The sequence below is a fragment of the Centruroides vittatus genome, unplaced genomic scaffold, assembly GCF_030686945.1.
Source record: "Centruroides vittatus isolate TY-2023 unplaced genomic scaffold, ASM3068694v2 contig_355, whole genome shotgun sequence".
In the NCBI taxonomy this organism is placed as follows: Eukaryota; Metazoa; Arthropoda; class Arachnida; order Scorpiones; family Buthidae; genus Centruroides; species Centruroides vittatus.
Genome location: NW_027122178.1, coordinates 461,744 through 484,431, shown reverse-complemented (window position 1 = coordinate 484,431; position 22,688 = coordinate 461,744). Strand labels below are relative to the sequence as shown.

Genomic DNA, 22,688 nt, shown 5'->3' with positions numbered 1-22,688 from the left:
TATCTAAAGGGAGAATAAATGCTATTTAAAATATTTTAAAATATTAAAATAAAAGATGTGGTAAGCCATGATTAATTATAATATGGATATATTTAAGTAATATTGCAAAGGATGGTGTTATAAAAAAGGTAATGATGTTATAAAAAAGAACATAAAAAATTTTAATAACTTTTTGTATTTTCTGTATTAAAATTATTTGGAAAGTCTGTTTAGGAAAAACATGGGAAGTTTGTATTTTCTACTAATGCATTTTATTTGAAAGATAGTTTTTTTATTTTTTATTTTTTTGTGTGTGTATGTGTATGTGAACTAAATACTACAAAAATTTGAGCTTCATTCATTAAATACATTGAGATTATAATAACTAATTGTATAAACAATTTTCTTCATGTCATTGGTAAATATTATTTATAAGTACATTTGTATAAATAGAACATAATGAAAATTGCACAAAATCTGTCAGAAATAATTTTCTAAATTTAGCACTTTAACAAGTTGTAATTGCTTTTAGACTAAAGAATTAAATTTTGAAATTTGATTTATAAATTTATCACATTAAAAACTTTTATTTTAAATGAAGAAATTTTATAATTAATTTGTCTGTTTTTTGTGTTTAGTTTGTTTCTTGTTAAAAAAATGATTCAGAATGAACTTTCCTTTATTTTTGAGATATTGTGCATGCTATTGATTGACACTTGAAATATAATTGAAACTTTAAAATAATGATAATTTTTATTTATTTGATATGACATAGCATGATTTATTGAATTGAAATTTTGTTTATAGAACTTGGTCTTTATGAAGAAGGAATGAATAGAGAACAAAAAAGGCAGCTCTTAGTAAGTGTTATAGTAATAAATATATCTTAGAACCATAATACTGTTTTTTAGTTGAATTTAAGATTTTTAAATAATTTCTTTTATGTAGAATTTAATATATTAAATATAAATGCTTAATTTGCTATGAAAATATTTTTTATTAATATTTGCTTTTCTCAAACTCCTTGCATTCTTTCAGAAATAACTTGAAATAAAGTTATTTATTAGTCTGATTTAAACTTTTATGATAAAAATAGATATATGCCATGTTTTCTCACTTCTCATGCACCATTGAATCTAATGTGCATCCAGTTTTCAAGACATCAAAACTCAAAAAAGTTAGCTTGCAAATGTCATACACATGCTATATTACAGAACATGAAGTTAACTTATTCAAATGGCAATAAATGTATTTTTCAAAAATGCTTAATTGTTAGGTTTACAGTGCTTCATGATATTCACATTTTCAAATTCATTCATGACTCCATTATCATGTACAGAGGATCTGCTGACCAACACAAAATCACAGTCAAAATTACCTACAATCAAAGTTTTAACAAGAGATTTTACAACTGTATGCATCAATATTAAATTTTCTACTGAAATATGAAATATGCTGGTCTCCCCCTTTTGTGTGTGACATCCCTGTCATTCTGCAAAAATATGGTAAGTACAGTATTGTATGTAAGATCTGTAAGTTGTATGTCTTGCATTTCAATTTTGCTGTAGATGGTGTTATTGCTTGCTCACAGACGTTCTGGAATGCCTATCCACATTCACCCAGATACAGTTAACTGAGAAAAGAGAGTGAGAGTGCAGGTCTGTGTTGGCTAAGTGATAATGGTGCTGATGATTGAGCAGTAAATATTCAGATGGAGCATGTGTTTTGTAATAATGGAAAATTCACAGATATCATACAACAAAAGTTTGCCCAGCAATTTCCAGATGCACAGGTGCCCCACTGAAATGGGTAATGTTACAGATGCTTCCCAAATTGGTAGGCCTTCAACCTCAAAAGGGAAAATTTTTTAAATCCAGGAGATGATGCTGAAGAGCTTTACTTAAAATTTTTTATTGCACAGTAACTAACAGGATACCTTTTATATCAATTGCCATATTTAAATTTTAAAACATTTTGAGATTTTAAAAATACTGTGTTAGTTATGCAGTATGAATTTGTTAGAACAATCTGTAATATTCTTAAATTAATAATCTAACATTGATAAAATTTTTTTGAAATATTTTAACTCTTTCTGAACTTCCCAATTACCTTTTATACCTTTGGTTTGAATGTTGGTGTTGATGAACTAGTCTAAAAATGAAAACAAAGAGGCAAAAATTTATAAATAATTGTAATTTAAATGATATCGTGTATCATTTTTAATTTTCATTTTAATAATTTTGATTTCATGTGTGTAAATTGTATAAAAGATGTTGAAATTATTTTTATCTATTATTTAAATAGGAAGTAGTTGCAGCGTCTAGAGAAACTGCTAGAGAAGAGGAAAATAGAAGACAGAAGTCAGAATATTGGGAAAATCAGTCTATGTTTGAAGGAGAAGGAAAAAAAGAAAATTATGATAAATTAAATTATCATTTTGATGATAATGGAAATCATCATTCAAATTCTTCAGTTTCTCTTATTGAACGAAATAGTCCATCTAAGGTAATATAATTATCAAGTAGAATATTTTATTTGAAATACAATTGTTATCTTTTTATAGACACAATGAAGTTAATTATTTGTTTTCTGACTTTGAAATTGATGAAAAGGACAGATATTCTGTATTTAATTCATTTAAGTTTTCAAAATTATTTGATAACCACTTAATATACAATAATATACAATATAGATTTAATCTTTAAGATTTAAATATGTAGATTATGAAAGTTTTCTCTATGGTCTTTATATTAGATTATTTTTCTTATTGTTTTCATTACATAACATTGATTTTGCTTTACTTTGATTTGTTTATGCATATTGAAAATTTAAAATTATTTTCAAATAAAAAGTAAAAATTAAAAAAAAAGTAATAATCTGATTTATCTATTTCATTTATTTTGAATAAAATCAAAAAGTTTGTTAAATGAAAACAATTGATGTACTGAATTTTAGCATCAGTTTAACTCTGTACAATGTGTCCTGTAGAGTTACTCAAAATCAAAGAAAAGTTTAATTGGAGTCAAATATAGGTCAAGAGTGATTTTTTTTTGCTTCTTTAAAATTGGGAAAAAGCTTTGACTAATATTTGAACCAATATAGTACTTAGACTAGCTCTAGCTTGAATCTGGCTCTATCATTTATCAATCAGGTAGTATCATAAATGTTATTAATTTTGAAATATTAATGATTTATTGATAAGGAAATGATTTAAAATATTTTCTTAAAACATTTATACAAGTTATTTAATGAAAAAAAAAAAAAATACAGTATACACAAGTAAAGCCATATTGTTCAAGAATCAATGGCATTTACTGTACTTGTTAGGCCATTTAATTTATGCTTTGACTTTCTGGAAGTAGTTCTGTTTCTCAGTATACCTTTTTAAATAGCAAGAGTTTTAACAATGCAGATTTTTTATTTTAATACTAATTTTTGTATTTCTGATGTAAATTTTTATTGAGACATAAGCATACATGGATAATTTGCAAATCAAATAATCCCCACACAGATAATCAAGAGTATACTGTAGTATAATTCTGATTTAGTTTTATATATATTTAAGTTTTTATATGTGTGTGCACATGCTTATATTATGTAAATACTGTTGAAAAATTATGAAAAATTCAAGAAAATGTTCAAATAAAAATAATAATTTTTTAATATTGTGATTGTGCCATCACCAGAGGTGTTTTTTTTGTTTTTACATATTGAGGCAGACAAGTAGCCTCAAATGAAAGGTTGACTCTGCTGTGGAACTGTTATTTTGCTCATGTGTGTGTGAAAGGATAAGTGAGAAGACACATTTTTTGTATTTGTCTTTTTTTTAAGAATTTTTGTCCTGGCAATTTTTATCAAATATATTTATTTTTTAATATTGTGATTGTGCTGTTGCCAGAAGGATCTTTTAATGTTTTTACATATTGAGGTGGACAAGTAGCTTCAAATGAAAGATCGACTCTGCAGTGGGACTGTTATTTTCCTCAAGTGTGTGTGAAAGGACAAGTGAGAAGACACATTTTTTTGTATTGTCTTTCTTTTTTTAAGAATTTTCTTAAATTTTGTAAACTTAATATTAATCTTTTCATTTACAAAATTTATGGTTTATCTGTGATACTAAACTCCAGCCAAGTTGAGACCTGTCATGTTGCACCCTGCAACTATGTGTGGGAATTAAGGGTTTTGCATAATTGAAAATAATTAATTAGTCAATTGTTTCCAAACAACTAAACTTAAATTATTTTGATTGTATTCAACAGAATCAATCAGTTTTGGAACTTCTACAGAAATTTTATTTGGTAACTTTTTTATTTTACTCCTGAGAGTCTTTACTAATCAAGCAATTATCAAAAATTGAGGGGAAGGTTACTGAAAATTTACCATGAAATTTATTCTGTTGTAAAGTGTAAATTTCTATTGTAATTATAAATTTATGTATTCAGTATGATTAAATGTTTTAGACAATTATAAAAGAAATAAGACAAGTGAAAATGAAGCAATAAAGTTTCATTTTCATAAAGTTTCAGTTTTATTTTCAATAGTTATAAAACTGCTTTTTGGAATATACAGAGAATATACAGAATTTACATGTGAGATATACAGAGAAACAAAACAAAGAATACAAATTATCAAATTGGGAATAGAAAAACTGAAAAAAAATTTGGAACACAGATATATTAAAAAATCCAAAAACATTAAATTAGTGTAACACTTTAGTTTTTTTCAATTGCAATGTATAGATCAAAGACCTGGATAATAGATGTTTTATGTAGGAAACATATTGAGATATTTGTAATAACATGTTATAGAAAAATGCTTTGGATTCCATGTATAGCCCAAAGTAACAATCTGTCCATTTTAAAAGAACTTAAGATTGTTGGATCCACAATGGAGACATGTATTGAAATATTTCAGACACAGTTTGAAAAATTGGAACAAGCTTTACCGCAAGGTAGGGTTGATGTCGACCACAGAAGAGGATGTCTCCTTTGAGATACATTAATCAAATTAGGAAGATGATGGGTCTTACTTATTATGGTACTGACTGCAAAGAGAGATGAGGATTGCAAGGATTGATGGAAGACAATCCAAGTCTTAATGCTTGAAATGAACAAAACTGAAAATGGCAATGATGGATGTAATACGTATGATGTTTTTTGTATTTTAGTATAGAATCTGTTTGTTGATAAGTTTTACTTGCTGTATTATCTAATTATATAAACTGTAATAAAAGTTTTATGAATTAAATTCACTTGTTTTTTGGGACCTGTTATTAAATGCAACATTTCAATAAGGAATTACAAACAAGAATATTATGGCATTCTTTAAAAATATTAATTATTAATGAAAATATTAATTATTAACCAATGCATTATTCAGTTTATTATTGGTTCCTCTCTAATTATTCTATGGAAATTTTTCCATTAAAAATTTTATAAAAAAAAAAAAAATACAAATAAACTGTTTTGTAATTATTCTTCAATTATTTTACTTTCTAAAAACACAATAGTTTCACCAAGTTGATCTTTAAAGATTATACTTGCTTTACAGGTGAAGATTTTTGATCATTGAATGATCAAAAGACCTCTTACAATGTATTTAATTGTTAAGATAGTTTATGTTTTTAAAAATAAGCAGTATTATAATATTGATATAATTTAATTTTCTCAATAAATTAATTTTACATGTTATATACTATATTTTTAATTTTATAATTTCTTTCTAATACTTTTATTAAGTATTCTTTATTTAATGTTACTTTAAAAAAATAAGAAAACTTTACATTAATTAAATTCAGGAACATCATGAATCTTTACAACTTTCTAAAAGTCAAACAGCTTCTTCATTGTCTGATTTGGATGAAGATACTCAACCACTTTGTTCACAAGAATTATTTCATACACCTTTTCACGATGAAATTGATACAGTAAGTTAATATGAATTATTGGTTATTTGACATAATTCTGGTATTTTAGTATTTTTACAATTTAATAGTAATAATTTATTTTAAGCTTTATTTTCTTCAGAATAAAGAAAATCAGAAAATAGTTCCTGAAAATCCTATGAGGTATGAATTTTAATAATTAATTTTTAAAATACATATTTATTATTTACTTAATTATAAACATTTTAAAGCATACATTTTAGCAACATATAAGAAAATGTTTAAGAAAATTGTTTTAACACTTTTTACTTAGTTGTTATAATATAACATCAAGTAATGTTTAAAATAATTTTTATTAAATTGAACCATCAAATTTTATCTAATACAAAGATATTACTCTCAGAATAGTACATTGTCTATTTTCTGTGTAAATTTAAATAACTTTTATATTAAATTTATAAACAAGCACTTTAACATAATTTGAGAAATGAATTGATAATTCTTGTTTCTTATAATAAATATTCAACAAGAATTCATAATTTTAATTATGAATTCTTGTTGAATATTTATTATAAGTTTTGTTTCAACTATTTATGAAGTTAAAAAATTCAGATTGAACTTCATTTTACTCTGTAATTGAAAAGAAAATCTTGTTTCACTTGAAAGTATAAGTACAGCTTCACCACTACTGTTTATAACATCCATTAGATCTTTTGCAAACTTACAATTCACTTTACAGTTTGATCTCTGTAAAGAATGATAGAACTTTCTAAAGGGAATGTGACAGATGTCAGTTTTGTTCAAGAAAGTTAAAATCCAAATGAATAATTTTATTAAACAAAGTATTGCTTATTTATTTTTATTTTTTTACGCATACTGGTTTCACCCACGACGCGGAGAATACAAACTTATACAAATTAGAAAAATTAATACACAACAGTAAAGAAAACTACAGTAATACTATAATGAATTATTACAGAATATATATATATATATATAATACAAATTTTACAAAACCAACAATAAATAATAAATTAAACGAAATGTCAAACATAATCAAAATGATCAAGATCAAAATCATGGGGAAAACTATCAAAAGAAAATAGTAATAAATTATATATAAAATAACCACACCCACTTAAAAGCAGAAGAAAAATTAATTATCACATCAAGACAACAGATAGTCTCCCAAATTCCTTAGGCTCAAACACACATTTAAAGAAAAAAATAATGCCACTTGTGTGCAGAATCAAATGATTCCAAATGCAATGCAGAACAAAATTAAGTGCCAATCTATTCAAATGACAACTGGAACAAAATAATCATAACATTACCTAAAAAAATAATTTAACTTTCTGGATAAAAAATAAATAAATCAATGTTATGTAAATTACCAATAAGGTCCAAAACTCTTTAAAAAATAAATAGAAACACCAAAAATACTTTCACATACTATTGAAAAATTAATACACTTAGCTATCACGTGATACACATCTAAAGACTGATCACCTTTGCAATATACCAAATATCTCTGCAATAATTCTGCAAAAAATTAAGAGAATTACATCTCACTTGCATTAAAATAGAACTAATATTAAAAAAAAAAATTATTATTATAAACAAAACTATCAAAAAACAATTTATTTAAATGCTTATACCAAACATTATAAGAAGTCAAGTTAATACACTTATTTAAATTCAAAATATAATTATCAAAATAATTTAATTTCAGTAGATAGCAACAGTTATAATTATTTAATAGTTCATCAAAATTAATACCTTTATTAACACAGTTATTCTTTAAATCTTTTGTTCACAAAAAATTGTTCTTATTTAAGATATAATATAAACACCTCCTACTCCATCACTTTCATCCAATTCCATTGTTTTGAAAATCCAATTTAAACACTTGTTTAAAACTACAAAGGGAAAAGGCAATAATGAACACTCCATAAAAATTAAATATCTTGAAGTACACTGAGATAAACCAAATAATTTTTTAATAAACATAGCCAACACTGAATGTAAAACAGCGGTTCCCAACCAGTGGTCCGCGGACCACCAGTGGCCCGCAAGAGCTAAAATATGGTCTGCGAAAGATTTAAAACTTTTATTCATTTAAATTATTATTCCCACATTGATACAAACTGAATTTAAGTTTTACTAAAAATGTTATGTTTTCTATTATAATAGTACTGTTAAAGCATGTTACTCTTGAGTTTAACTATTACTTATGTTAAAAGTTTTGATTACATTAATTCACCACACTACACCTTTATTTGTTGCTGAGATGGTTTTATTGAAAGAACATTGTTGAGAGACATGCATAAACGCGAGGGACGCAGACAGCCTACTGACAGCTTGGAAATTTGTAGTCAAGAAATTTAGCATGACCTCGTAGGCTTGCCTTGGTTTATATTTACATTTTTTATCAATTATTCCTTAACAATTTGCTACTATGTTTGTATAAAGTATTACCAGTAGATTTATTGTTTTTTATTTTTTTACTTCTTATTTTTACTATTTTGATTTTATTGTATATTTATATTTGTATATATTGTCTTGTTTTTCCTTTTTTCCATTACTGATGCTTTGAATTTTTAAACAAATGTATTCTTTTAATGGAATGCCAACGTTCCGTTTTCGAAAGTTAAGCCTGATGATGGCCTATTGAGTAGGCCGAAAACGTTAGTTCTTTCAATAAAACCATCTCAGCAACAAATAAAGGTGTAGTGTGGTGAATCAAGCTAATTATTTGCTGAGCACGTATCTGCTTTATGATTTGATTACAGTTTATTTTTAGATTGACACAGTTTATTTTTCTTAAACCTTGTGGTCCCTGCTAACAACAATGAAATCAAAGTTGTCTCTGGTCAAAAAATGGTTGGGAACCACTGATCTAAAACATCAGATTGATAACCCCATACCTCAGAAACATATAACAAAGACGAAGTAACAACTGAATTAAAAATCCTTGTACAGTTGCTCACATTATGTAACTTAGCTGATAAGTTTATAACTGTCAGTTTTAATATAAGCATTTTTTTTTGAAATCTGAATGTGAGAGTTATATTTTCCATTACACTTAAATATTACACCCAGATATTTATACTGCGAAAGCATAAATATCTGGGTCCTACTTGTATTATATCATTTCTAAACCATAATTTATCATAGAAAATTTACTTCCATTATGAAAAACGACTTTAGATTTTAAAAGATTCAAACTCATATTATTTTCTAATAAATACTTACCTAAAATATTAATAAATCCCTGTAAACCTCTAATGGAATTGGCAATCAGAACAATATCATCTGCGTATGCCAATATTTCAACACTAGTACTGTTCACATTGATACCTTCATAATCAGAATTATTTATCCATTCAATTAAATAATTTAAATATGAACTAAACAAAACATTACTCAAAACACAACCCTGTCTAACATTGGTAGCTGTAAAAAAAGACTGGGAGCTATCCAAAACAGCCCCATTTGATTCTAACATTTGATTGTCTATCTAATTCTGCAAGCAAAGAAACAAATTTAAAACTCAGGCCATATTTAAAAAGTTTTCTCCACATTAAATTCCTATCTACAGTACCAAAGGCCAAAGACAAATCTACAAAAAGGGCATATACTTTACAACTTTTTCTCATTAGCATCTTAGTAATAAGAGTATGCAAAATGTAAACATTATCTATGATAGAATATTTTTCTCAAAAACCAGCCTGATTCTCAAATAAAATATCATGTAAATTTAACCAAGTTACTAACCTAAAATACAGTATTCTACAAAAAATTTTTGAGACTGGTTAACAAGGAAATTCCTCTGTAATTACTAGGAATCAATTTAGAGCCACTTTTATATACTGGACACAAAAGAGCACTCCCCTAATCATTTGGCACTAAGCCAGCCCTCAAGATTCTATCAAAACTTCTAAATAATGTCAGAAAAACAGAACCCATCTTCCAAAATTCCAAGGGAATACCATGAACACCAGGCACAGAACCAACTTTTACTTTACTTAAAACGTAACTCGACTCAGATTCTGAAATATTCGCATCCAAAATTTCATCAGACTAAGATGAACACTCATTAAAAACTTTTAAGTCTACAGTATAATGGAGCAAAGAACCATATAGAGAATAAAAATATGTAAACCACACTTTCAAAGAAATATTCACTTTACTATTATTTCTAATTTTACACAAATTCCAAGACCATCTATTATTTTTGCAAAAAATATCCAAATTCTGTGCCATATACAAAAACTTTTTCTTCTTGGCTAAACAAATTTTCTTAACTAAACTATGAGATAAAACAAATATTCTATGATGTAATTTTGATCCACTTTTCTTAAAAACCTATCAGGCTCTATTTCTATTCCTAATCATTCAATCAGTCTAAATCAAACCAATTATTAATATTAATGTGATCTTTTGGTTTAAAATTCATATTATAGCAATTAGCGGTCTCAACAAATGACAAAGAAACAGGCGCTCTCCCTGACATATTTCTCAAGATCACGCACAAAACTGTTCACCACCTTGCAGTTTCAGAAAATTCTTTTGTAAAAAATGCCGCTATTATTCACTTGAAGTTGCAACAGATTGTCCAAACACAATACCGACAGAAAATGATTTGAAAAACAACAATCATCAACAAAAAAAGACTTAACACAATCCCAAACACAGAGAGTTACTAAATGAAAATCAATAATTAAAGATCCTAAGTTAGATATAAATGTATGTTCACATGCTTCATCACCTAACATTCTTCCATTTAACATAATTAAATTTTTATTGAGGCAAATTGTAGCATCTTCTGACCTCTACTATTCACGATAGCATCCTTGGATACCCTACTTAGCAAGATCAATACCAAAGGCATCACAAATGCAGTCAGGGACAATATTTCTTTCACCCACCTGAGTATTAAAATCCTCAAAAATAATCAAATTAGAATATTCATTAAAGTAAAAATTAATTAAAATCTCAAAAATTTCCTGCCAACTTTGTTCTTGCATGTAAACGAAACATATTAAAAATTCACTCATGGGAAATATGATATTAATCAAAACTAAAAGTCTATCTTTATAAATTACTTTAAAAGTCAAACTTACTCTTATAAATAACAACCATCCATCCTTAAATCTACACCTATTACAATCCCTAAATGCATTGCCAATAATACAATTATAATCCAATAAGACCTTCAAATTACTTTTGATACTATTAGAAGAATATCAGGTTTCAGATAAAAAAATTATATTGAATTTCGATAAATACTTCCAAAAAGAATTTGGCTTATTTTTAATACCTGTGCAATTCCAAGCCACAATAGAGATAGACTGGACCAGTGGTTATGTAGAGATTAGGAATAATTTTACTCGATTCTTCATCAAATCCATATTTCAATCCATCAATAATTACTTTATCAGAAGCTAAATGAATATTACGAACACCCTCAGATTTCTTTTGTCTTCCAAACATTCTTAAATTATACCTAATGACTCTTAATCATTGTGAAAAGTCATCATTTACAAATGTGTTCAATTATGAATCTCAAAAAAATGCTCTTTTAAACATTAATTTATCATTAAAAGAACCAGACTGACAAATTATTATTCTAGGCTTATCTCCAAATTTTTTACATGCTTTCTAGCATCTATGTACTGCAACAATGGTAAATTCAGCTTATTTGTAGCAAAAGATTTAACTACTTCCAAAGTGTCTATGGCTGATTCTCCAGCCCCTGCCTCTAATCCATGTATAACTGTATTATTAATTCTTTGTTGATTATCAATATAGAAATTATCTCAAATCATCTCTTGTTCCAGATCCGACAATTTCTTATGGATATTATCAATAGGGAATAAATTCCCCTTCTCTGACCCAACCGAACCCACCCTTGACTAATTTTGTCTCAAAATCAATGAGTGTCTCATCCACATTTTAATCTATTCCATGAGATGTTCAAGTTGACTTATAAACTCTTCAACTTTACTATTAAGAGCAACATGCATGCGCAATAATAACCAAACTCCTTCTGTTACATCAAAGCTCTGATTTTGTAATAATTCCTCAACCTCCTCATCTTGGCCGGGACTACTCATTCTAGGCCTACTTGGTGTTCTCTCCAGAACAGTTGAGGAAAAGTGTTTCTCTTTACTCCTTGAGACATAATAAATGGAAGAGCTCACCTAAAAGCAGAGGAAAAATTAATTATCACATCAAGACAATGGATAGTCTCCAAAATTCATTATTCTCAAACACACATTTAAAGAAAAAAAATAATGCCACCTGTGTGCAGAACCAAATGATTCCAAATGCAAAGCAGAACAGAATTAAGTGCCAGTCTATCTGAATGACAATAAAGCCCAAAAATCTTTCAAAAGAAATAGTAGAAACACCAAAAATACTTTCACATAATTTTGAAAAATTAATACACTTAGCTATCATGTGATATGCATCTAAGATTGATTACCTTTGCAATATATGCAAATATCTCTGCAATAATTCTAAAAACAGAAGAAAAATTATCACGTCAAGACAACGGATAGTCTCCCCAAGTATTGCTTATTTACAAATGATATATAGAGAAGTCTTCCCATTGAAGTTGTAAGAGCAAGAAAAAGCTAAAGACAAGTTTATAAATCATATGCTTTATAAGTATTTTTTCATATATAGTCTAACTCGGGTCGGCAACCTATGGCATGCATGCCAAATGTGGCATGCAGATGATTTTCACTGGCACTTTGATTGAACAGAAATGTTGTAAATTTTAATTATTAATTATACATTTAAATGGGATTCATAATTCACTGAAGACCGTGGTACATCAAAAACGAATCTTTTGTATATTTCTATTACAGCATATGCATTTATGCTTCGTGTCAACATCTGTGTGTTGTGCAAGTGCTTCACATGTAAGAACATAATTCAATTAACAACTTAACTTCAAAATTATACATTTTTGAAATCTGTTATAACTGGACTAATTTTGATAACATATATAATAAACTTGGTAGAATCATGTTGGCACTTGGAATAACAGTATAACTTACATTCAAACACTGCTGAAAGGTTACTGACTTAATCAGTCTCAAAATTAATAAAAATAATTCTTTGACAATGCTTTTAATTCACTGAGAAAATAAACCAGATAAAATAACACTTTCTACTTTTCAGGTAGTTTTATGTAGTGGCTAAATTGAGTAGAATAAATGCAATTATTGACAGTTCTAGAAAAAGTATTAAAAAATTCTTGAGATGATTCAGGTTTGTTGAAAGAATTAGTAATATCCTATTTGGTCAGTAAATAAGCTTTGAGTTATTTTCAATGAATACCTTATTATATACTATCATGAGTTAGTTTAAAGCTGAAAATATTGTAGGGACACATCAAATTACACAATAATTTCAAACAGATGGATATTATTTTCTTTAAATCTCTTTCAATACAATTTTTAGATATTACATCTTATATAGTAGACTACTTAAGACTGATTGTAATCTTTTTGGTTATGTATGCAATTTCCAGCCGATGGCATTAAAATTTTAATGTTTTTTCTAGAGGAAAATCTTTTTCTAAAATTTTCTGAAAACAGTAGTTAGATAGAATCAAGTAGAATTCTAAAGCAAAAAACTTTAATTTATCTGCTTCTATTTTTAAAAATTTTTGGAAAAGGATTTTTTCATAGAAGAAGCATTAAATTTTTAACACTTGCTGGAGATTGCATGTATAACTAAACATGATTGTTTACAACTAGTGTTAACTATTTTTGTATTAGTTTTTGTTTAACAATAGAAATGTTTAAATTATAATTGTACAAACAACTTGAGTAATCACTTACATTTGAATGATGATTACAATTTTTGGTTGTAAGCTAGAATTACATAGTCTGCAGCACATAATATTTACATTAATTTTTGTTTATTGGAATTCTTGATCATGGAGAATCTAAAAGCATTTGAGATCTTTCTAATTTCATTTTATTTTCTTAAAGTCAAAATTAAGTTATTAGATTTGTAAAATATAATTCTAAAATATTGTATAAATTTAAAATACTTATGAAAACTTAATCTATATTTGATGTGCATAATTTTATAAAATGAATTATTTGTTAAATGTGTCTACATAAATATTAAGTTATAAACATAATTATAAAATATTAAAACAATTGAAATTATTTTAAACCCACAAAGCTTTTCATTCCATAAACAGAGTTCAAATAAGATAATTTAAAAAATGCAAATACTTCACATACCGTATTTTACGGACTATAAGATGCCAGGGACTATAAGACGCACCTTAATTTTTAAGCAATTTAAAAAAAAAAATACCTATAAGATGCTATGCACTATAAGACGCACCTGAATTTTGGAGGCAATTTTTCGAAGAAAAAAGTGCATCTTATAGTCCGTAAAATACGGTATTGAATTTTTAATGATTAACTTTTTTAAAATATACTATTTGATAGAGAAAATGCTACACTATGAAGATTTTGTTGCAGTGCAATGCAAACTGCAATATACATTTTGACAGGTGAGTTATCTCACAAATTATTTGTTTTACAATCCCTCACATGATAGGGGTGCAAAATAAGAGAAAAAAACCAGTATGTTAATCTAACTTTTGTGTGTTTCTTATGACTGCAAAAAGAAGATTTCTTTATACTGTTTTCTGTATTAGAATAAAATTTAAGAGATGGAAAATGTTGATGAGAACTTTTTAATGAAATATTCATTTACCAGAGGTTTCATTATAGGACTATATACAGCTAGTTGGTCTCTACATCTTAGTTTCTGGAAATACATGTTGCAACAACTGTGGGTCAAATTTGGAGACAGTGGTTAGAAGATGGAAATGTGAATTGTCATTGAGGGATTTCAGCACGCAGATGAACATCAGAATGCACTGATTACCACATTCAACAAATTCTACGGGGAAATTTGAATGTTCCAATATCAGCATAGACTATTACTTTAGATTGGATTGTAGTCTCACCATCCTCTGTGCCTTCACCCTGAGCCATTGTTGTGAATGATTACACTGGGTATCATACCAGAGTTGCTTGTTATGATGAGTGGAACTGTCATGTTTATTTACAAGTCTTGCCTGAGTGCTGATGATCACTGATTGAGAATCTGGAGAATCTGAGCCATTGTTATGAATGATTACAGTGGGTATCATACCAGAGTTGCTTGTGATGATGAGTCGAACTGTCATGTTTATTTACAAGTCTTGCCTGAGTGCTGATGATCACTGATTGAGAATCTGGAGACAATGCAGTCATTGAGTTGATTGTGCTGCCATTTGTGAGTGTTACACAGCTTGTCAGTGTGATGTCATGGTTTGAGTTTGTCAGCATCAACCTGATCACCTCTAGTATATGTAATATACTAGTGTAATATACTAGAAGTGAAAAGCTTTGGATATATAATAATGACATATGGAATACATTAATGATATACTGCAGCTTGCTTTGTTACTGTATCTTTAGAGTATACCAAATGCTATTTTTCAACACAATGCATAGCCACACAGCTAACATCATCAGACAGTTTCTGTAAGGTGTTCAAGTATTTCCTTAGGCAGCATGATCCCTTTCCAATTGAGAATCTATGAGACATTATTGACCATTGAATTAATGTCTATCTGGTGATGCACTTGAAATGAAGATGCTAGCCAATACTACATGGTCAGCAGTTCCTCAGGACACAATTTAAGAACTTAGAGATTCAGTGCCCTGCTTTGTGCAAAATGGTATTGCCAGATATGGAGTTCATAATACTTATTCAGTCTGGCTGTTATCCTGTTTGTTTGGCCACTAGATTGATATGAAATCTCAAAATTAAAATTATTTATTTACAACTTACTTTTTCAAGCATTTCTTTAAGATGTGGCATTTTCTCTGTTAAGTAGTGTAGATTGTCAGCAATTTTTTTTTTTTTGACTAAAAGCAAATGCATGTACAACACATTTAAAATAATTTAAATTAAAAACAAGCTTGACTTGGATTTGAGTAATGTTTCAAAGAAAGAGTAAGATATATTTTTAATATAAGGCATAAAATAATGAAATTAAATATGAAAATTATACTATTTAGTTTTTAATTTGTAAATATTTTCATTAGTATTTAATAATAAATTATATTTCTATAATTTATTTTTAATTTTTTATTATTCAGTGTTCTTGATTCAATATATATAAATGGTAAATACACTATATTAATAATTTTATTATAAATTTTACAAAATACAGAAAATCAAAATATTTGAGTTTTATTTTATATTGAAAATATTTCCAAAAAATTTTAAAGTATTGAAAAAACAAAACTAGAAATTTATTTTTAAAATAGTGATAATTGAATATATCCATCTATTTTTAAAAGTCAAGTAAGAAAAACTATAAGAGAACTAGTAACATTATAAATCAATTAAAACAAAAACCATAATAAGGTTTTCCTAGATAATTTTAGGAAAACATTAACATCTTCAGGGTTTTAACGACAAAGTTTCATATTGATGCTTATGAGTTACATTTAAGCCAATCTCACAGCAGATCATTGCTTTTGCTTTGAGTGGATGAATTCAAAAATAAGTAGGTATGTAGTTTTTTCAACCAAGACCAAATATCTTTTTTTGTAGTAATAAGACTGAAAAACTACAGTATTTGATTGTAGAATTACTTTACAAATTTTGAATTTTATAATTAAATTTTTAATAACAAAATTATCAGTTTAGTTTTGAATTTCATCATCTCTATCTCTAACATTGTCCAAATGTTAAACTAAGAACCATAAAATACAGCATAATTGTGGATAGAAATAAAAATGTAAAATATTTTCTGAAATTTTTGCTAAAATTAAACAGAAATTTGAGTAGAGAATTTCTATTTTTTGCATATTGGAAAATTTTATGTTGGTGCTAGCCAATAAAATAATTTTTTTATGATGACAATTCCATTCAAATAATGGCAGCAAGTATCATAGTCAGTTTATACGTACAAAAACATGAATAATCTGAAATTAATCAGATATATTTGATAATATCCATACTTGTAAGACAAAACTTAACATAAAAACAATTTAACAGACAAAAAGCAATATATGTAAATACAATATATGGATATAGTAATTTCATATTTGTATTTATATACTGCGTATGATGCGTATGCATATGCATGTATATTCTCTTGGTCAAAAGCAAATTCTGAAAACAGAACTGAAAGTGCATTTTTAATTTCTATTTCTGTATTGTGATCAACTGTATTTGATTTTTACACATATATATTCTTGATCTTGTTGCTATGGAATCTGAATAATTGTGATCTACAGTTACCCATTAATACACAAGTTAAACATTGTTATTAAAACTCTGAAAATGAGTACTGTATATTTATCCAAAAATATTTGGAAAGTTGTCACTATAGCTTTATTTTTATTTGATTAGTAATATACATAGTTTACTGCTTTATTAAATACAGTATTTACAGTACTGATTTTTGAGAGAAAGTATTTGTATATTTGTTTGAAAATATTATATATAAGAAAAATATTAATTTTTCTGTATGTATGTTTACTATAACAATTTAATTATTAAGAATTTAATAAAAGGTGTTAATAAATTGTAAAATTTAGTTTTTTGTTAAATATTTTAATAAATATTCATAAAATTTTCAAAGTATGAGATCAGAATGCTCTCTGATTTATTGATCCATATTATTTGTTAAATAGATATACATTTTATAAAGCTAATTGCAAAAAATCTTTTCTTATTTCCTAGTAATGAGGGTGATTATTCAAATTCCTGTTTTCCTACAATACATCATATCAAAGGCACAAGTAACAAAGTATTAGATGATACACAGTGTACTAGTTGTCAAGCTTCTGTTCAGGTAGTCATATATAAATTTTAAAATAGTAAAATTTACTTTTTTGTATGACTTATGATTATATTAAAGTATTGGTTGTTAATTTAATAAATTTTCTTTTTTTAGCATATATTGTGTTATAAAATAAACTATTTTATTAGCAACAACTATCAATAAAATTTTATTGAAACTGTGATATTAAAATCTGAAGAAATCAAATTGATATTTAACTTAAAATTTTACAAATACCGGCTTTTTTTACATTTAATATAAGCAGAGAGTATAATAGATCTTTGTATCATCTTTCAGACAGGTAAATCTCACAAAATTGAACAGACTTTCCTAAAGAAACCTTGTTTATTAATATTACATTAAAAAACATTATTACAGAACTTAAATATCTAATGAATTGGTTTAATAACTAATTGATTGAATGTAGAGAAAGAATGAATGTCAGTCTAAATGCTTGTATAAATGATTTATTAATAATTGTTTGAAGTAACTGATAATTAAATAACAAATTTTTCATTAGATTATTGTTTAATCAGTCACTGTAATATGTATCAGCAAAAAAAATGTCTACTGCTGATGTTTTTCTATTTTCAAACATATGAGTAACAAATTTTGGAATTATATAGCAAATAATGTCTTAAAAGATAAATTTTTTTGTTTAACTAAAAATTTAAAACTTGGCCAATGGTATTTACATTATAAAAAATATAAAAATATCAAAGGGCATCTTTGTATGTGAAAATTGTTTTGGACTGTCACTGGTGTGTTGAAATGATGGAAAATAAAAACAGTTTTTTTTAATATTGTGATATTTTTATATATTTTTTAAAAAATAAATTTTTTCTTGTTAAAAAATGTATTAAAATCTTGTTTAGTTTTATATCTGAGTTTTATAAGAAATTTGATCATTAATAAAATTTCAACGTATATTCTATACATATCAAAAAAGTTTTCAAATTTAATATGTAAAATTTTTGTTATCAATATTAGTAGTGAACTTTTGAAAATGATATTTTATTAACTAGTTGAATCTGAAATTATTCAGATAATGTAATATATTGATGTATTATAGATACATCAATACAGATTAAATTTAATTTAATTAATGGAAAATTTAGCTACATGCTAATTGATTTTAGTTTAAGTTGAAAAAAAAAACAATTAAAATGTTAACTAAGAAAATGTAATGTGCATAAATTGGAAAATATATTTTGCATTCAATAAAGGTATTTTCCTTTACGAAACTGTGCATAAATTATTTTAATTGAATCATAATAAATTTATCTATTTAATATTTAGTTATACAATACAGAAACATTTACAACCCTTATAATTTCAGGAAATTATTCTTTTTCTTTACTCTGTTAAATTAGAATTCAACACAGGAGCAGTTACATGTCTGGCCATCTCCTGATTCTCCAGTGTCTGTGTCATTGGTTTGTCCAAGGTAAATATTCTTTTCATTCATTATATTTTGATTTAATAATTAACATGTTCACTGTCATTACTGCTTTTATATATCATGATAAACTCCTGTCTGATGATGATATATATATCATGTTCATCATTTTATATATATATGTGTTGTTTAATTTTTTTAATATTTTCCAATAAAAGTTTATTTGACAGTACTGTTAAATACTAATGAAAAATGGTTTTTATTTGAAAAAATAAAAAAATATTTAATTTTGCCTCATACTAAGATTGTAATTAATTGATTACTAATTTTTTATTGTGATTCATCGTAAGAATTTGAATACATCATTTTGGTAGTTGACATTATATTGATGGATTTGGTTAAATTGTATTTTGTGGTGCAGTTACATTAAATAAATTTTATTGTAAACTTTTGATTAAAGTTCAAATAAGAAATTGTTAAATTTATATACAGTCAATTTGCATTAATATGAATTGCTAGGGGAACTGTAGTTAGTTCACTTTATTGAAAATAGCAGATGAGCTGGTGTTGCTTGGGCAAAAAATAACAATAACAAAGGTTAAGATTATTAGATTATTTCATACTTCTAACCCAGTGATTCTCAAACTTTTTCGATCCACCGCCCTCTTTGTTCCATAAAGTTATACCCAACGCCCCCTAACTCATTTTCTCTTGTGAGAAAGGATTGGAAATATTCTTAGGAAAACTTTTGTATGAATCTCACACTTTGTGCCCTTACCATACATTGTTCTCAACATCTGGAAACCATTAAATGCAATGTTTCCTCTTATCCATTTAACAGAGGAAATGGAAACGGCTGTCAGTGACCCTAACTTTTGCCTTTGGTCACCGTTCAGTACCCTGCCTCCAGCGCCCCCTAGATTTACTCACCGCCCACTTTGAGAAACACTGTTCTAACCCTTCTATTACATTACATTATAGTAATTGATTTATATAACTATAAAGGTTATTTTATGTAAGAGTTTATCACACCAAGTTCCCAATCTAACATTTTAGAAATTCTTTAAATTGTGTACAGTAGAGGAATATAGAATTTTAAAAAGGTATTAAGATTGACTTAATACCTTTTTAAGACCCCGCTTAATGCGGAGATGCGATCTTAGATAACAAAGCGCTAAGCGAAACAGCATTAAGTGAGGTCATTTTAACATCGAGTAAATAGGAAAAGGGGAACATGGGACCAAAAATTAACAAATTTTACTATAATTTTAAGTTATATATGCAAATTAATATAAAAATATGTTAAATAACACAAACATATGCACACAGAAATCTAAAGTTCATTTTTTGTGATGAAGGTCCTAGCTCTTCTGAAATTCTTGTTTTTTGTGATAAAGTCATGTAGTTTCATTTGTCGCTTTTTTCTTTCCTTAAGCAAATGTCGGTTGCAAGAGATTGTATCCAAAACACTTTGTTTTGCTTTTGCACTCCTTTCAAAATCTGGATCATTTGCTACAGTTTGATCAATGATTTCGGTTATCATTATCAAACTTTTACTAAGGAAATCTGTAGATAAATTCTTTGGGTTCTTCATTTTCAGAATCACTATTTTCCAGTTCTATATGAATTCCTTATTCTGCCAGTTCTTCATTCTTGCCAGTTCTTCAAGGTCATCATTGATAATGCTCTCACCAGAAACCTGCAGTAACTTCTCAATATCCCGCTTGTCTACATCTTCTAGTCCTGCTGTATCGATTAGGTTGACAATTTGAGTCAACCTAACGATACAGCGATAGGCTCTTCTCGTCAAGAATTCTTGGATACCTTCAGCCATAACTTCTTCCAAACTCTGTTCATTCATTTATCAGTTAATTCTTGCCAAGAGAAATCGATATTGCCTACGGTATCCATGATGTTATATTTTTTCCAAAATTGCACAAAACAAACATAGATTTAAGGAAAGTACAGCACCATGACAAATTGTCACATCTTGCTGATTGGTTCATGTTCGGAAATAATTGTGAGATAAGCAGAGGGTCACAGGTTAATGCTTGCTGCCAACTTACTCTGCACAGGTTGGCAAAACCCGATCTCTTTGTTGTTGGATGGCTAGAAGGGCAAAAAAAAATGAGTGGGGAGGTGTGTCGGTAAGTCGACAGGCATTTTGGATTGACAGGAGACAGGTTAACAAATAAAACATTTATTGAATAACTAGAATAAAATACAAAGGCGATTACAAACTATCCTAAGATAAACTATGTGATTAAATGCAGTTATATGTGAGTAGATATAAAGCTCTTCAAGTTATAAACAAACAGGTGGCTATGAGCTAAGCCTAATTCCGTGTCGGGGAAGTAAGAGTTTACAAAGTCCCTAATAAAATACCTCTTGGTGTGAGAATTGACGATATAATTCGATGTATAGTGGTCGCCGACAATGTAGAAGAGTTGCTGTAGGTCTTCTCCGATGGGACTTCGTTCCTGGACATGGAGAACGATAGACACAAGTATAGAAACAACTTCCTATGAGAGCGTCTAAGTTTTTGGTGGCGCGAGTTTTTATAGTGTTAGTGTGGGAAGCGGTCGGTTGTTGACAGTGACTTGCCAATTCTTGACAACTAAATGTCAACTTTTCCACCTAACTGTTGATAGTTAATGGAGACCTCTGCCCCGATTCTTTGCGAGGAATTTTTCTATCGGTGATTGTTTACAATATTTTTGAACAAAAAAAAGGAAATTTTTTTCATTTACAAAAATTTTTCACTAAAATCCATGGTCTCACACCATCATATTATATACGAATCAATGAAATGCTGTGATAATTTGAATCAACGTAAATTTTGAGCATTTTTTTTAAGGCTTCAAGCAGACTGCGTCATATCAAAACAACGTTAAGCGGGGTCTTACTGTACTAGCTTCTGATGAGATCATCATAGGATTGTTTTTCTTTTAACTTGTTTGATTCTTGCACAAAGCTAAAAGGTATCCATGTTTTTTCTGTTGAAGAATTTTCAAACATTCTTGAAAAAGTAGTTTGAAAAAGTAGAAAATATTTTTTTGGCTCCAAAAGACTAAAAAAAGGAACCAAATTTGGCACAAAGTAATAAAACCTAGCATCACTGTGTGCACACTCTTCTGAATCCAAACTAGCATGTTTGCATGGGACTTCATCTCTTTAAAGAGGTGGGTGTTTTTAAACTTTAACCCCTATTTTCTGAATACAGTAGAATGGTCTGCTAAAACCAGATGTTTGAGTTGTTTTACAACTGGAGGTTGAACCTCTCTGTGCTTACTAGGAGAAGAAAATTATTCTACTCTAAATAGAAAATTTATTATAGTACCAATTTACTTTTGACACTTTTGATGTGAATAATAAAATCATAATTGGAAATAGGGTTATTTCTGGGAATTGTGAAGGTAATTTACAGTTTGGTTTAATGAATTCTGGTAAAATTTTTGCTTGCTTTATCACTTGAAAATTAACATTGTGACAATTGCATTTTGTCAGGGCAATGGCAAAATTTGCTTTAGCAC

General features: G+C 27.4%; 1 protein-coding gene across 2 annotated transcripts in view; it reads left to right on the top strand.

The window, feature by feature from the left end:
- The window catches only part of LOC136974708 (uncharacterized), a 76,516-nt gene that overhangs the window by 15,330 nt on the left and 38,498 nt on the right, over positions 1-22,688 (top strand). The window contains exons 4-9 of one of the 2 annotated variants that reach the window (XM_067269650.1): positions 787-839; positions 2,284-2,484; positions 5,777-5,905; positions 6,006-6,046; positions 17,657-17,768; positions 19,130-19,203. In XM_067269650.1, coding sequence (XP_067125751.1) covers positions 787-839; positions 2,284-2,484; positions 5,777-5,905; positions 6,006-6,046; positions 17,657-17,768; positions 19,130-19,203 — 610 coding nt within the window. Of the gene's footprint in view, positions 1-786; positions 840-2,283; positions 2,485-5,776; positions 5,906-5,990; positions 6,047-17,656; positions 17,769-19,129; positions 19,204-22,688 lie in introns of both variants that reach the window. The other variant, XM_067269649.1, reaches the window with a different exon arrangement.